The sequence below is a fragment of the Rhincodon typus genome, chromosome 39 (assembly GCF_021869965.1).
Source record: "Rhincodon typus isolate 14 chromosome 39, sRhiTyp1.1, whole genome shotgun sequence".
NCBI classification, from domain to species: Eukaryota; Metazoa; Chordata; class Chondrichthyes; order Orectolobiformes; family Rhincodontidae; genus Rhincodon; species Rhincodon typus.
In genome coordinates this window covers 13,721,368-13,737,517 of record NC_063370.1, presented here as the reverse complement: position 1 = coordinate 13,737,517, position 16,150 = coordinate 13,721,368, and the positions used below count along the sequence as shown (strand labels likewise).

At 39.2% G+C, this 16,150-nt stretch overlaps 1 protein-coding gene across 1 annotated transcript in view; it reads right to left on the bottom strand.

Moving 5' to 3' along the window:
* LOC109927309 (ryanodine receptor 1-like) overlaps positions 1-16,150 on the bottom strand; it is a 380,829-nt gene that overhangs the window by 97,237 nt on the left and 267,442 nt on the right. Inside the window, exons 71-74 of the mRNA XM_048618232.1 lie at positions 14,915-15,085; positions 13,483-13,542; positions 8,847-8,984; positions 3,980-4,092 (exon numbers count right to left, since the gene is read on the bottom strand). Coding sequence (XP_048474189.1) covers positions 3,980-4,092; positions 8,847-8,984; positions 13,483-13,542; positions 14,915-15,085 — 482 coding nt within the window. The remainder of the gene's footprint in view (positions 1-3,979; positions 4,093-8,846; positions 8,985-13,482; positions 13,543-14,914; positions 15,086-16,150) is intronic.

Here is a 16,150-nt window from a genome sequence, read left to right as displayed (position 1 = left end):
TTGTAAAATTTTGCTTACCTGATAGGTCAGAAAACATGGGAACTGGTAAATGAAGACCAAAATGTTATTATGTTAACCTACTTGTGTTTATATGTCAGTGTTTATATGTCAGTGTTTATCCACAACAGATGACTATATCTGCTAGGAGGCACCAATTATATAAACATTAAGTAGGTTATGCACACAATTTTAAAAGTCTGGTTATTTTTTATTATTATGTAGGCAAATTGCCACATTTATAGAACTGACCTTGAAATTACACTATGTGAATATTACTATGCATTCAAATGAAGTTATTTTGATAGTCACTTTAAAAGTGGCACTAAAGCTTGTCAATATTCAATGCACAATTTCAAGGCTGGAATATGTTACTATTGATAAAAACATATTAGATCTGTATCCTGTTGTCAGATTAAAGTTCACTGTGACTGATTCGATTCCTTTCAGAACTTTTTTAGTTTTTTTTTAAAATCACTACTTCCAAATTTAGCTAAGCCTCTTTTTCCTGTTTGGTGAAACTCCACCCGATAAGCTTTGGTCAATCCTCCAAATTCCTCAAATGACCCAGTCACTAATTCTGTCTCAATGGAATACGGATTAGCTTGTGTTTACTGTTTACATTATAACTCAGAAATGATGGATAATTTCAGACCTCAACTTGTTGCTCTGACCAATTGGGTACTGTTGAAATTGTACAACATGGGCTATTTGTATTTGCTAACTCTAAGATTTAGTGTCAATGGTGGTCACGCAAAATCAACGCTACCATCAGTAGGTACACGAGACTTGCAAAGTCCGATTTCTCACATCTCTGCGAAGCTACAGTTTTCGATAGGCGTTCATGAAGTAATAGCTAATTTTGTGTCGGAGAGAAGAGGATAAATTTTCTACATTCAAATCTTTCTGAACAACATAATTGTTGTAAAAGTTGCCAAGACACCAACATACATCACAACCGGACATTAAGTGAAAAAGGTGCTTAGTTAATTATTTTAGCTCTTTCTCTATACACTGACTAGACAAACAACAGAAGTTATGTAACTGGCATTTTTCTCCTTGTTTGTGCATTGTTCCTAAGCTCACATTCCTGTAGCAAGGCTAACCTGAAGGCTGAAATATCTCATTTGTTGTAAGTTTACTATACATGCTTTTCGGCAAAAGAGCAAGTTCTCTGATCAGCATACAGTCAATGACTTACAAAGCATTTTAAAGTTGTTAGCTCTATTAAAAGTGGCTTTGTGCAGCTATGTATTTTACAAACTAGGTTTGCAAAACTGTTTTATTCAGAAAATGGCATAATTTTATCAGGCTGCTGAAAATATTGGCCAAAATATATACCTACTAACAGCTTTGTTAACCAGAAACCTCTGTTTCTTAATGCTCAAATATATAGACCACTATAAAATTGTGGCCTGGAAATGGAGTCCTGCTGATTCCAACTTGCCAGCACAACAAAAATGAATTGGAGACCCAATGTTTGGGCCTCTTCATTCAGCTGCAGAGAACAATCCTCCATTTTGGTGTACATACTATGAACACACATCTGCAATGCAATATTTCTAACATTACATTTTCATTTTCTTTTATAGCAGTTGCTGAGGAGTTGGCAGGAAACAATCTTGAACATTAGGCACTCAAAAACAATCATTGCACTTTCTCCAAACTACTGAATTAAAATGTTAGAAAGTTCATCAACAAACAAAACTAAAAGAGATTAAACATATAACACTGTACATTTCCTACTGCTAGCTAGGCGCTTTTAATTTTGTTTTGTTTTGCTTTTTTGTCTTTTATGCCAATAGAGTGAATGTTCAAGCTACTCTCAAGTTTCTGCTTTCGATTATATTTAGAGCAATTGTTTGTTTGTTAAATCAGCTAGCAATGGGTTTTACTTGGCAAAATTTTGAAAGGTGGTTTCTCGTCAATATCTTTTAATTAGCCTCTGACAATCACAGAAAATCTTTTCTATTCCAACGTCTTCGCTAAGGCTCATTTAACTGGGGAGGCGATCACCTCGTGGTATTATCACTATACTGTTAATCCAGAGACCCAGATAATGTTCCGGGGACCTGGGTTCAAATCCAGCCATGGCAGATGGTGGAATTTGAGTATCTGGAATTAAGGGTCTAAGGATGGCATAAATCCATTGCCAATTGTCGGGGGGAAAAACCCATCTGGTTCACTAATGTCCTTTAGGGAAGGAAACTGCCATCTTTACCTGGTCTGGCCTACATGTGACTCCAGACCCACATCAATGTGGTTGACTCTTAACTGCCCTCTGGGCTATCACGGATGGGCACTAAATGCTGCCTGACCAGCGACACCCTCATCCCATGAATGAATAAAGAACAGGCATTGGAACTTAAAAGCAAAAACAAGCTAAAAAGGGTTAAATATAATTTAAAGCAGCACACAGATCAGCTGCAACTGCAAATGTAGTGATTACTGATCATGTGATAAATTCAAAGGGGCTGAAATTCCATTCCCCTGCTTTGGCAAAGGTGAACTGCTAGCCAGAGAGGAGCAGTTTACGAAGGTGAAGGGGAGAAGGTGAAATTTCTTTGTGCCAGCTCTCATCAAGCTAAAGCATTTAGGGAGCAACAGTCGTATGGTCTTAGTTTATTGTTAATCTAGAAATCCAGGCTAAAACTGTGGGCTCTCAAGTTCAAATCCTGTCACAGGAGCTGACAGAATTTTCATTAATTCAATATTAATTTTGACACCTCTGCTCTAGGGGGCAGTGAAGGCTCAGTCATTGAGTATATTCAAGATTGGGATTGATGGCTTTCTATATATTAAAGACATTAAGGGATATGGGGATAGTGCAGGAAAATAGCATTGAGATAGAAGATCGATCATGATCTGCTCAAATGGTAGAGCAGACCTGATTGCCCAAATGGCCTACTTCTGCTGCTATTTCCTACGTTTAGGTCACCTTTAGGTTGTTCTGGAGTCACAAAAGACACTGTATAAATGTAACCACTTACTTTCATATTTTCTAATGAGTTGGAGTGTACATTTCAGGGTAGTCAGTACACTTCTGTATCATCCAAATTGTCTCTAACACCTGGTAGTCACTTGAAGCCCAAACATCTTAATAGCACAGCATGAAATTGTCAATAAAGTACTAGATGATTCTGAATTATTTCAGACCACCTAAAATGTATTTTATATGAAATACTTAAGTCATCATAAAGAATGTGATTTTGATGCTGTGTTTATATTATGACCATTTGTAGCCTACAGTAATGACAGATATGAATAAGTATAAAAAGGAATAGAAATTTCTGGAAAAGCTCAGCAGGTCTGGCAGCACCTATGGAGAGAAAGTAGAATTAACATTTTGGTTCCAGTGACCCTTCTTTAGAACTGAGTTTCTCCAGCAATTTCTATTTTTGTTTTTTATTTCCAGGATCTATAGTTCTTTGGGATTTTTATGAATAATTATAAATCAGGTAAAGGCACTCTTCTCTCGTAATATCGCTAAAGAGCTGTTCACAATACAAGTTTTATTTATAAATGCAATGTTCACTCAAATGAAAAATTGTTTAAAGAAAATATTAGCATATCTAGGTTTATTCAACTGCTAAAATGAATTTTGGAAAAATATGTAAGGTTAAATCATGGAGAGGAGAGCATTGTAAACTTGATAAGTTTCCAAATCTTCAGAGTATGTTATGTTTTGGTATCAATTTCTGCCCAGCTCAGTTGTATTACAAAAGTATCAGTGCCAAATAGATTATCAATCAATATTTATCATCTTCTATAACTTAACTTACTGATACTAGGAACACATTATACGTTGCCTGCTTGAAAGATTAAAAAAACCCAAAATATTTGGCTAGATTTAGCACACCTTCATTGTCAATGAGTAAAAGAAAATTTAATACCAGGAATTTAAAACAGCATGGCATGATGCCTAGAGGGGAAAGCGCTGTTTTTTTTTTTTGATTTTGTACTGCCATGCATGATAGTTTACCTTGGTAAGTTATACAGTGGAGTCATTCTGAAACATGCTACCACAGCTCTTCTGCGCTGCTTGGACAAGAGCTTGTACCAAACCATCTTCTTGGACTTGAAAGGATGTTCTATCTAACCAACATAAGAAATTCCAATATTCAGTGAAATGACAAATTATATAAAATACATATCCACTAGCTGAATGTGGTAGCCTTTTAATGCAGTTTCTACCACATTAGATGTAGAACCAGTGGGACTTAGTGGGCTACATTTGAAACCCACACATAATATTTCAATTAATTGATATTGAAGTTCTGTCTGAATATTCTTACTTTATAGACAGGATTCTAGCGAGATTAAATTGCTGAAGGAGCTCCTGGACTTAGAGAAAGAATTGTGGTGACAAGACTTTCATCACTGGAAGGTAAATGCAATGGTGTAACGTACTGGAGAAGGTAACTTGTATTATATGAAAAAATACAACAAGCTGAATTTTTATTCAATTCAGTTCAACAAGCCCTTACTTCTACCTTCATGAATTAGCCACTCCCTTCATAAGATCTTATAAGTAAATTAGACAAGTTGTACCACTTGACCACCAAAACTAAAAAGAGAATCGGGAACATTGTCCTTTAGTTGTATAGGGCTTTATGTAAGACTGCACTTGGAATACTCTATGATTCTGATCTCCATAATTAAGGAAGCTTACATATCCATTGGAAACAGTGCAGTGAAGGTTCAGCAGATTGCTCCTAGGATGTGAGGGTTGTCCTTTGATGACAGGCTGAGTTAATTGGGTCTGTGTTCTCTGGAGTTATAAAGAATGAGATGTGATAGAGTCAGAGGTCAATAGCACAGGAAAAGGCCTGTCAGCCCATCAGGTCTGCACCAATCAAAACAAGCACTTAACTATTCTAATTCCACTTTCCAGCACTTGGTCTAAAGCCTTATATGCTCTTGGCATCATAAGCGGACTCCTAAATACTTAAATGATGAGGGTTTCTGTGGCAGTGCAGAAGTATACCATAAATAGACTTGAGCTGTGCTGTGATGATGGCACAGCGAGGCTTGCATGTCAGAAGCCACTATCCATGGATGAGGTGCGTGCGGCTGTTGTCCTGGACTGCACTGAGACATTGGTGCTGGGCATTCAAGATGGAACAAGCAGTGAGCTGGAGTCACCAGGTAACACTCTAACCTTTATGTTGATAATTCTCAGCATCTAGTTTCTATCCAGTGTCTGATGAGACTAGTTAGTAATAAGGATGATAATGAGCAACAATCTCCATTAATACAGCTCTCATCTCTCACTGGTGACAATCTTGCCTTAGAAACTCTGGTAAATATGACTCATTCCTCATGAAGTTGAGAAAGACCTCGCTCAATTTCTCAAAAGAAATTCCCAAATTTTTCACCATAATCCACATTGTTTAGGACATGGAAAGATTCTGCCTCATGCATTTGGATTAGTTCAGTGGAAAATGCAAAGGCACTGGCAGTTATCTTTCAATCATCCTGAGGCTCCCTAGATTCCTCTTCAAATCTAGCCACTGTCAGGTTCTTTTGGGCCTGTCTGCCTTGTCGCAGAACTGTTTTGGTTTCTTCAATATCATTATCAGGGTGGTGTCAGAGGACTGGAGAATTGCAAGTATGGTGCCCCTTTCAAAAAAAAATACTAAAAGGATAAAGCCCAACCCAGGAACTACAGTTTAACTTTAGTGGCAAGGAAACTTCTGTAAATAGTTATGTGGGATAGAAATATGGGTCATATGGAAAAATATTGGTTAATTAGGAACAGCCAGCATGAATTTCTAAGGGAAAATCACATTAACTAACTTGGGAATTTTTTGAAGAGGGAACAGAAAGTTGCTGAGGGTAATGCTGTTGGCGTGGAGTACATTGACCTCGAAAAAGTATTTCCTACAGTACCTACACAACAGACTTGTGAGAAAAGTTACTGCTCATGAAATAAATGGGACAGTAACAACATGGATATAGAAACATTTCCTGATATATATATATACACACACACACACGATCTAGGTCTTTATGTGGAAAGTTTTCAGATGAAACAACATTAGCAAACAATGTAAACTGAGAGGACAGTGTAGAACTGCTAAAAGACTGTGACAAGTTGGAATGGCTGATAGGTGACATATGAAGTTCAATGTGTAGAAATGTGAAGTGATATTTTCGATAGAAAGAACGTGGAGAGGCAGTATAAAATAAATGATGTTAACCTAAAAGGTTTATAAGAGCATAGAGATCTGGATGCCTGTGTGCATAGGTGCCAGGACAAATAGAACAAACAGTTAAAAAAGCACACAGTTTCCTAGGCTTCATTAACAGGGGCATGGTGTACACAGGCAGGGAGGTTATGCTGAATTCGTATACTAGTTAGACCTCAGCTGGGGTATTGTATATTATTCTGGATAGTAAACTTTGGAAACAATGTGAACACCGTTAGACAGATTGCAGAAAAAGGTTTATGAGAACAGTTTCAGGGATAAGAAACATCAGTTATGAGGCAGGATTGGAGAAGGTGGGACCGTTTCCCTCAGAGGTGAAGGCTAAGAACAGATTTAAGGAAAGTTTTCAAAATCACGAGATGTCTATACAGAGTACACAGGAAAGTCTGCTTGTAAAAGGATCTAGAATGAGAGGGCACAGATATAAGGTAATTTGAAAAGAAGCAATGTGATACGAAAACAACTCATTGTGTGAAAGAACTTTTATGGCTGGGACACTTCTGGAATTGTGGTGGAGGCAGGTTCAACTCAGACATCGAAGAGGGCAGAAGATGACCATTTAAACAGAAATAATATTCAGGGTTATGGGGCAAAAGTAGGACAATGGCACTGAGTCACAGTTCTTGTTCAGAGAGCTGATGCGGACAAAATGGGCCAAATAGTCTCCTTCCTTACTATAACAATTCTGTGAATGTGTGGACAATCAGAAATAAGCTAATGATCACTTGCTTTGTACCTCTAAAATGTTAAGATACCTTTTTTGACATTAATTTGTAAGTTAATTTATTCTTTTAGTTTCAACAATCTTTTGTCCTCCTTATAATGCTAATTTAAGACTTCTGACCCCCTTCAAAGAAAAGGCTACTGAACTGGCAGAAGAACAAGACAGGCCAGCTGTATTGGTGCAGGCATCATTGAGTATCTACAGTCTTCTAATAGATGTTCTCCTAGTTCTGAAGAAAGGTCAGTGAGCTGATGGTTCATGACCTAGTAAGAGTTGTAGCTCCTTTTACTTTATAAGTGTGAATGCTGGCAGATGGGTGAGAGGCAGTACCAATGTTCTACAAGTACTGCAATGTAGTGATTCATTGTTTGCACATGGCACTCAACTCACTCATAGGAGCATGCAACATCGAGTAGACAGTGGTGTGGACCCTGGCAGATTGCAGTAGATTGTTCATCTTCTTACAGCATTGGAGCCAGTTCCTCTTGGGCCACTCATGGGCACTGACCTCACAGTCACCTCCATCCAGTTTGCTTTCATCCATTGGGGTGCTCCTTTGCCAATCCTTGAGAAGAGAACTTCCCTCCTTTCCTGGGCAGCTTTCAAAAAATCTCTGTAGAGACATCAGTGAAGTGAGGCACCAATTTCTGCATAGTGTCTGACGTCATCAGGGATGGATAGGGGTGATGAGCAAAGGTTGAGTGATGCTCTTGGGTTGCAGAGTGTGAAGTGCTTTCAAAAATGGCATCCGGATGCTGGAGCCTGGAAGGTCCCCGTGAGGGTAGGACTTCCATTCATTACATTTGGTGTTCTACTTGTGTATGCATACATAGTGAACTGAGAAGAATGTAATCCATGCAAGAAAACTTGACTCTGAGCAGAAGAACCTCTACCATTAGGAGGAACTAAGACTTAGTCTCAAAAAATCAAGATGCTGTCCAAAGTTACTGATGTTTACTCAAGTCCATCAAGGGAACAGGCTGGCAGAGGGGCTTGGACATTGGGAAGATCACAGATTGCGCGTCTCATCTGAGGCTAGATCAGTACTGCCCTAAAACAACTAGACCCTGGTTGGGAACTCAGTAGAATATAATCCGTACCTGTGTTATATCATTTTATGGAAGTGCTGCAATATGATGAGTTTAATAATACATGTAAAATTACGCAAATTAGGATTCTTGCTGTTCTTTCATAATATGTTATCTCAGATGTGATATTTCTGTTTTTACTTAACTCTTTCATTAAATTGCAGTCATTCAAAGAAAACTTAGGGGAATACAGTGGGCTAGTGGCAATGTTACTGGAGGCTATCCCACCACAGCAATTAAAAATCAAATGAATATAGAATATAAAGGTAGTTTCAGTAATGGTGACCATTTTAACTATAAATTTATTAATGTGAAAACTGCTCTGGTTCACTAATACTCCAAGGAGCCTTATGGTGCAGTGGTAATGTTCCCCTGGGATAGAAACTCCAGGACTTGATGGCCAAGGTAGGTGTAGTGACTGCAACAAGGTCAGCCAGCTGGACCACACAGAATACAAGTTCCCTGATTGGGCTGTTAATCTAGTTCAATCAGGGAGCCCTGGCTGACAGATAAAAAAGGGGTGTTTAGAGATACTGTCACGCTGAGAGCTAACTCTGGATGAAATAGTACTAAAGTCAAGGACTATTCATGTGTAAATAAAGGGTGACTTGGTGATGGGATACCTGCCTCTGGAGTGTCAATCTGTAAATCTCCCTGAAAACACAACACAAACACACACACCCTACCTGACTCCCGACCCCCACCGAAATGGCCTCGTAAGTTACTCATTTCAAGGGCAATCAGAGATGAGCAACAAATTTCTGGCCTTACCATGAAAGAACAAAATAGAATGCTTATTTGTACATAAGTAACAGTTGTTTGTACCTGCTCCAAGTGAAACAGGACAGCAGAGACTTCTTGCACTCTTTTCACAATCTTGTCAGGGTTATTGCTGTCTTCAGCCTTGCCAGCCATGTCCTTGTACAATGCCATCTGCCATCGCATAGCTGAAGAATTTTCACACTATAAAACACATTCATAAAATGAATGTTATCAATTCAGTGAATCGTTTTAAAATTTGGCCTAGTATGAGGCCCTATTACTGTTCAGTGCAAAATACTATAAAAATGTGCAGTACAAGATCATATGAAGAAAACAACCTTGAATTTATATACAGCCTTTAATGTGGTAAAACATCTCAAAGTGCTTCACAGAATCTTAATCAGAGAACCACTGAGACTGAGCTAAAGGAGACATCATGATAGGTGGAAAGGGGTGTATTTTCTCAGGAGGGTGCTGTTGATAGAACAGGAAAGTACGTTGGATGGTCATATGCTTGGTGGGAATCAGGTTTCAGGAGAGGAAGTGGCAGTGACAAGATAATCTTAAACAGTGCACGAGGGAGTGCACCCAAAAGGGAGTCTGAGTCCAAGGCAGGGGGTTAGCTTAGTGGGCTAAAGGAAGTGAGGGTGAGCCTCAACAGCATTTTGTTGCCTATCCTCAGTCGCCTGTGAATTGAGTGTCTTGCAAGGCCATTTCAGAGGGCAATTAAGGGTCATCCACAGCTATGGATCTGGAGTCACATGTAGGCCAGACAAGGCAAGGAAATCAGTGAACCAGGTGAGTTTTTATGACAAATCAATAACAATATGTCAATGAGACTAGCTTTTAATCCCATAATTATTCATTGAATCTAAATCCCACCAGTTACCATGGGTGGGATTCGAACCCACAGCTCCAGAACATTGCTTGTCCCTCTGGATTATGGGCCAGTGACACTATCACTATGCCATCACATCTGGCACAGGGCAGTAGAACAGATCATCTTAATATAATTGAACCTTAAACATTTTGTCAATATTCAGGTTCACCCCATCCCTCTTTTGACAATACCTTCTAAATCCGTGACCTCACAACCTTGAAGGACAAGACTGTTGCTGTGTTCAAAATCCTGAAACTTCCTCAGTAACAACACTATGGGTGTCCCTACACCACAAGGATAGCAGTGGTCCATCACTTTTGCCAGGGCAATTAGACATGGGAAATAACTGATGGCCCAGCAAGCAACACCCACATCCCTTGAACAAATACAAGAAAAAAAGTTAGGAACAGAACCATGGGATAGGACAGGGATGTGGAGATCTGAATATACTGGGGGTTTAACTGGGGAGTTAATTGGCACAATCAATTCCCAGCAATCTTGGGGAATCAAGCTTGGGACTCAGAAAGGCCACTCACCCTTATGAGGCGGGAAGGCAATTAAACTCATTAAGGGTTTTGTTAAATGCAGGCCTAGGTGGCTAATTCGGATTTACCAGTCAGCTTTGAGGTTCCCAATTTGACATGCATCATAAAGCAATTGACAATGGCAAGTAGGGGTAGCTGAGCTGCTAGCAAGCCAACAAGGCCCCCTCTGCTTTACTGGATGGAAGTATAGCTGAAGTCCACTCTAGGGAGATCCTGCATCCCACAACTTTCTCACACTGGTGGCCTAGTTGCCTTTACATTATTTTTAAATAAAAGCCGTTAGAAAGTGGCTGAAAAACCACCTTCATGTTGAGGCATCCTATCTATTACATATCATGTGCTCTAGCCTGGTGCTTCTCTGAAGCTAGAAGGCCTCTGACTGGCTATCCTGCTTTGACAGCCTGCTTGCCCGCTGTTGTACAGAAAACCTGTCTCCATGCCAGTTAACAGCTTATACATCTGAAAACCTTTAGTTAGTTACCCACCCCCACCCAAGAAGCAGCTTTCTGACCCAAAATCCCCGCTCCTGGTTCCTGAGATGGGGTGGAAATTTAGTCTGTGGTTTTGTGGTTCCTTCTGCTTTCAAACTGGGCCTTTCAAATAGTAATGATTGAAGCTAAAACATTCTTGCAAAGCATGTTCTAACATGACATTGACAGTTATCATTCACCTGATAGCATTCTCATCTCTGAATTAGAAGTTTGTGGGTTCAATTTGTACAGAATCCAGGCTGACATTCCAGTGCAGCACTTAGTGAGAGCTGCACTATCAGAGATGCTTTCTTTAGGACTAGGCATCAAACAGAGATGCGATCTGACCTTTCAGGACAACATAAGATCTTATGAGATAACAAGGTTTGAGCTGGATGAACATAGCAGGCCAAGCAGCATCATAGGAGCATCTTATGACACTGTTTTGAAGAAGAACAGGGGAGTTATCTTCAGTGCCCTTGATAATATTTATCTCTCTGTCAATATTACAGAAACAGATTGTCTCTTCATCATCGCATACCTGTTCGTAGGAGCTTGGTGAGTAAAAACTAGCTGTCACATTTCCTATATTTCAACGGTCACTACACTTCAAATAGTGTAGTAATACTCCATTGGCTGCACAGCATTTTGGGACATTTGGTGATCCTCAAATGCACTATATAAATGCAAATACTTTTCTTTTATGTTAAGCAACATTTCTTGCCCATATACTAACCTTTACATTCCTTTCAAAATGCCTCAGTTATAATAATCATGAGTTATAACACTGAACAATGGTAACAGTGAACAAGTGAAACAAACACAAACATGTTGATTTGCAAATAATTAAAATAAGCAACATCAGTTTTTTATAAATAATCTAATTCTTATTTAAGTTTATCCTAAACAATTGCTTGCTTTGTATTACTCAACGTAAAGGCAAGGTATCTCAAGCGAGCATTTTCCACACTCACGTATAAATGAACCACTTTACGGATTAATGCAGGTATCAGTGGGGGCTCAGCGGCGGCCACACTAAAACTACCGATTTCCAGCTTTACAATATCTCCAGCCTTCGCCTTTATCTAAAATGTTTAATCACACCTTTGACACATCTAGACTCAAAGCTCAGGATTGGGTAGGGGTGAGAGTATACTGTCTTGAGGTCAGGAAACTCAGAAGAATGGATTCACTTCGGATAATGTGCTTTAATGCTAGGTAGGTTGGCTTTCCGTACCAAGCATCATGAAGTGAAAAGGTTGGAGGGATTTGAAGCCTTGTTCTGTTTTCAAGCAGAGCAACCTGCCCTCTGTCAAAGCCATTTGCAGGCCAAGGTTTTGAAGTTGGATTTCTTTGGGGAATTAGGGGCCACTGGCGGCTGGAGACGATAGCAGAGCAAGTTGCAGGGAGGCTGGGGCACAATGGTGGTGGAGAAGAGGTTTGAGGGCAGTGCAGGCACCGAAGTGGGGAAACTGGAAGAGTTGATGTTAAGGGAGAGTGTGAGGAAAGACAGAGCTTGGAAACTTGTGGTAGTGCCAATGGCAGGGCCAGGTGGTAGGTAAACTGGACCCAGCCTGCAAGTGGAAAAGCACATCACCTGGACCCAGCGGTCCGCACCTCCCCACAGGACCAAGACCTGGCAAACCTGGTTGGCCAGGGTTAATTGGAAAATGGATTGTTAATTCAGAGGATCACAGACTAATTATAGAACTTAAATAAAACCTGGCGTTTTGCAAGCTGTTTGGTTACCCATCCTGCATCCTAAGTACATGAATTGGAGTCAGGTTGGAGGTCTGGCTTTCAGGCATTACAATTCTACAAAATTATTCCAAAGTTTACCATGCTATCTTCTGGATATCAGAATGCAACTTGTCTGATCTTCACAACCGCATTCTATTTTGTACTACATATTGCTCCTCTATATTCTCCTGCTTTCAGCGGTCCCCGATCCTCCAAAGAAATCCAACTTCAAAATCTTGGCCTGCAAATGGCTTTGACAGAGAGATGGTTCCCCTACTTGAAAGAGGAACAACAGCTTCATATTCTTTCACTTTATTTTTTAACACAATGGAGCCAATTATAAGGACTTGGTCATTAAGTGCTCTCTCATAAATTAACTAATGGGATAGGAAACTGGGTGCATTCTGTTGTAGCAGGCAATTGTCCACTCAATTTTGTCCATTTTATCTTGTTTTCAGTTTTATCTTGTGAAGAAAGGTTGAACAGGTTCTGCTAATATCCATTGGAGCTTACAAGGAGAGATGATCTTATTGAAACAGATAAAAGATTCCAATGGGACTCGACTTGTTGGGTCCTAGGAGGATGTCTCTTCTTGTGCGCAAGTATAAAGGACACAGATTAAGAATAAGAGATTGCTTTTATGATGGAGGGGAAGGGAATCTTTTTCTCTTCGAGGATTGCTAGTCGATTGAATTCACTTCCCCAGGAAGCAGTCGAAGCTAAGTTGTTGAGTTTAGCACGGCTGAGTTAGCTAGATTGTTGATAGAGGAGTCGAGGGTTGTGGGGATCTGACAGGCAAGTTGACACCACAACCAGATCAGCAACATTCTTACAAACGGTGCAGCAGGTTTGCCCCTATATTTCTCTCTATGTGCCTATGAATGTGGTGCAGTCCAACGGCCCCAGTACAATTGCAAGAAATCTGTTCTCAGTGAGATGATATAACCATTTCAGCTATTATAACTATTTGAAGATTGTGAAACAGTGAATTATGAAATAAATTAAAGATAGTGATGATAAAAGTGAATGATCATTTCTCTCATTTTGAAATTATATTATTGTACCTTTCCTTGCAAGTGGAGGTTGCCCTGAAGAAACTCTCTTACTTCTTCATCTGTATCTTTCTGTCAGGATTGTAAGAAAGTAGACAGAGTAGATCAGTGCCACAGCAAAGCAGTAAACTTTTGATTGGCATAAAAACAATACTTCTGCTTGAAAAACCTATGAAAAAAATTAAGTTTCCTTTCTGACTTCTTTCCAACAAGCTGAATGTGTTTTGTATTGGATATTCACCCATATAAAGCTGTAGTTTTTAATCTGATCCCAGTCTTAAAATCTAGAATTTTTCTCTCCATTTGAATTTTAAAATTCAATACAATATATATTAAGCACTTTAGCATTTGTTTTATAACATACAAAAAAAATTCACAAATCTTGCTCACTCAGGGAATGTTGGCTAGTGGCAAGGTCACATCTCTGCAGCACCATAACTCTGACTTATTTAAATATGGCCCTGTAATTATGCGTGCTATTGATGAATTTATTAGACAAAATACTTCTGAGGACTTATTGCCATCACTATTACTACAGTATCTGTTAGATGATGCAATAAACCTTTCAACGCTTCCACTGAACAGACTAAATTGCCTCTCCTTCGAAGATACTGACTATGTTGTTCACAGGGTGAACGCTAGTACCTTCCTCCAGTAACCATTCTTCCAGGATGGTGGTAAGTCAACTGCAGAAGGTATCATAACAGAGCCTGATCCATTCCTTTTCCCCTAATGTCCACATAACACAGCCTTCCTAGTGATTCCATTTGATATTTTAAGTAGTTCAATATTTTTATCTCTTCATCTTAAAAAATCCTGTTGCTTAGGAAAAAGCTTGACTAATTTAAGGAATTATTTTACAGTCTTGCTATAAATAGTGAACAGTTGAAAGACAAAAAATTTAACATTGTCCATAGTGTTTTTGCTCAAACTTTTTAAATATTTCGTAAGAGCTCATGTTTAATTATATGTTTCAATGCATATATTTGTTTGTTTATGGTACAATGACCAAAAGCAAGAAAACCTTTCTGTATGCCCAACTTAGCGTATTGCATTAACATTTGGTATCTTGTATTTTACGGTTCTACCTGTACAATCTAGTAGTTTACTAACATTTAATTGATTCACTACACAGTCAGACCATTGAAAATGATGGATCGACAATTATTACTTAACTGAAAACAAAGGACATATTATTAGATTTTTTTTATCTTGCACTCATCAGAATAGGTGCAAGAACACCACATTTCAGAAGGGGCAACAATTTACACTACATGGAAATAAGGTGCAGTCAAGCTTCGGAAGCCCAATTCTTTTTGCAGCAATATATAGGTTCAACCCTACCAGCAACTATTCCATGACTTCTTTCTAAACAAAAGCAAATGGAAATATTATTATCAAGCATTTCATACATATAAATATATACTGAAAATTCTGCACTTACCAGGGCATATCTTGTTTTGGCTATGTTAATCAACTCTTGATCAGCAGGTGAACACATGTTCAAGCCAATAGGAAGCATTTTTTTAAGGGTTGCTACAATCAGTGATGTCTGAACGGAGTAACGGTCCCCTCTTTTCTGCTTTTTTGTTCTTTCTTGGTCTGACCCTCCAGACTGAAGTTAACAGTGAAAATGGTTTACAAAATCATATACAGCATCATTAATTGGCTAACAGATTAGGTACAAATCCAAAGTTGCAGGTGCAAAAGTATGTTATCAAAAAGAACTGTCTGTGCACACAACTATATACTTATGAAACATCTCCCACAGGTGTTGCACTTGAAAAGAAATATACAGGACATTACACCAATGCTGGTTACCCTTTCATGAGTGTTGATATCCTTCAATATTTGAGTGTAACTGAAATTTAAGTATAATAAATAACCATCATCTGGTATGATAATCAATATATTTTACAGGTTTATTTGGAATTAAAATGTTCTGGGAATCACAGCTATTGGTGATGTTTTCATCTCGGTGTAACATTTTTATCTTAATGATTGGGAAATGTCCTTCATATAGACTACAAATATAACAATAATGCCCATATAACAGCTATTTATACAGGGCTTGAGATAAGCATTCAAATCACAAATAAATTCAGCTTTTGATCAACAATAAATTTGTCACTAGATTATTTACAAACCTGAAGAAAAATGGTAGGTTCCAAAACAGCCTGAAGTCAGCCGCAGTCTCCTATCTGAACCCCTGTTTATATACACAATATCACACATGCATTCACTCATGATTATGGGCATAACATAGACTTTAAACACTTGCAACTTTGGCCAGGAGAGGTGACAATGTTTTTCCTCTAAGGTAACAAGGTGTAGAGCTGGATGAACACAGCAGGCCAAGCAGCATCAGAGGAGCAGGAAGGCTGACGTTTCGGGCCTAGACCCTTCTTCAGAAATGGGGGAGGGGAAGGGGGTTCCGAAATAAATAGGGAGAGGGGGGAGGCGGATAGAAGATGGACAGAGGAGAAGATAGGTGGAGAGGAAACAGACAGGTCAAAGAGGCGGGGATGGAGCCAGTAAAGGTGAGTGTAGGTGGGGAGGTAGGGAGGAGATAGGTCAGTCCAGGGAGGACGGACAGGTCCAGGGGGCGGGATGAGGTTAGTAGGTAGGAGATGGGGGTGCGGCTTGAGGTGGGAGGAGGGTATAGGTGGGAGGAAGAACA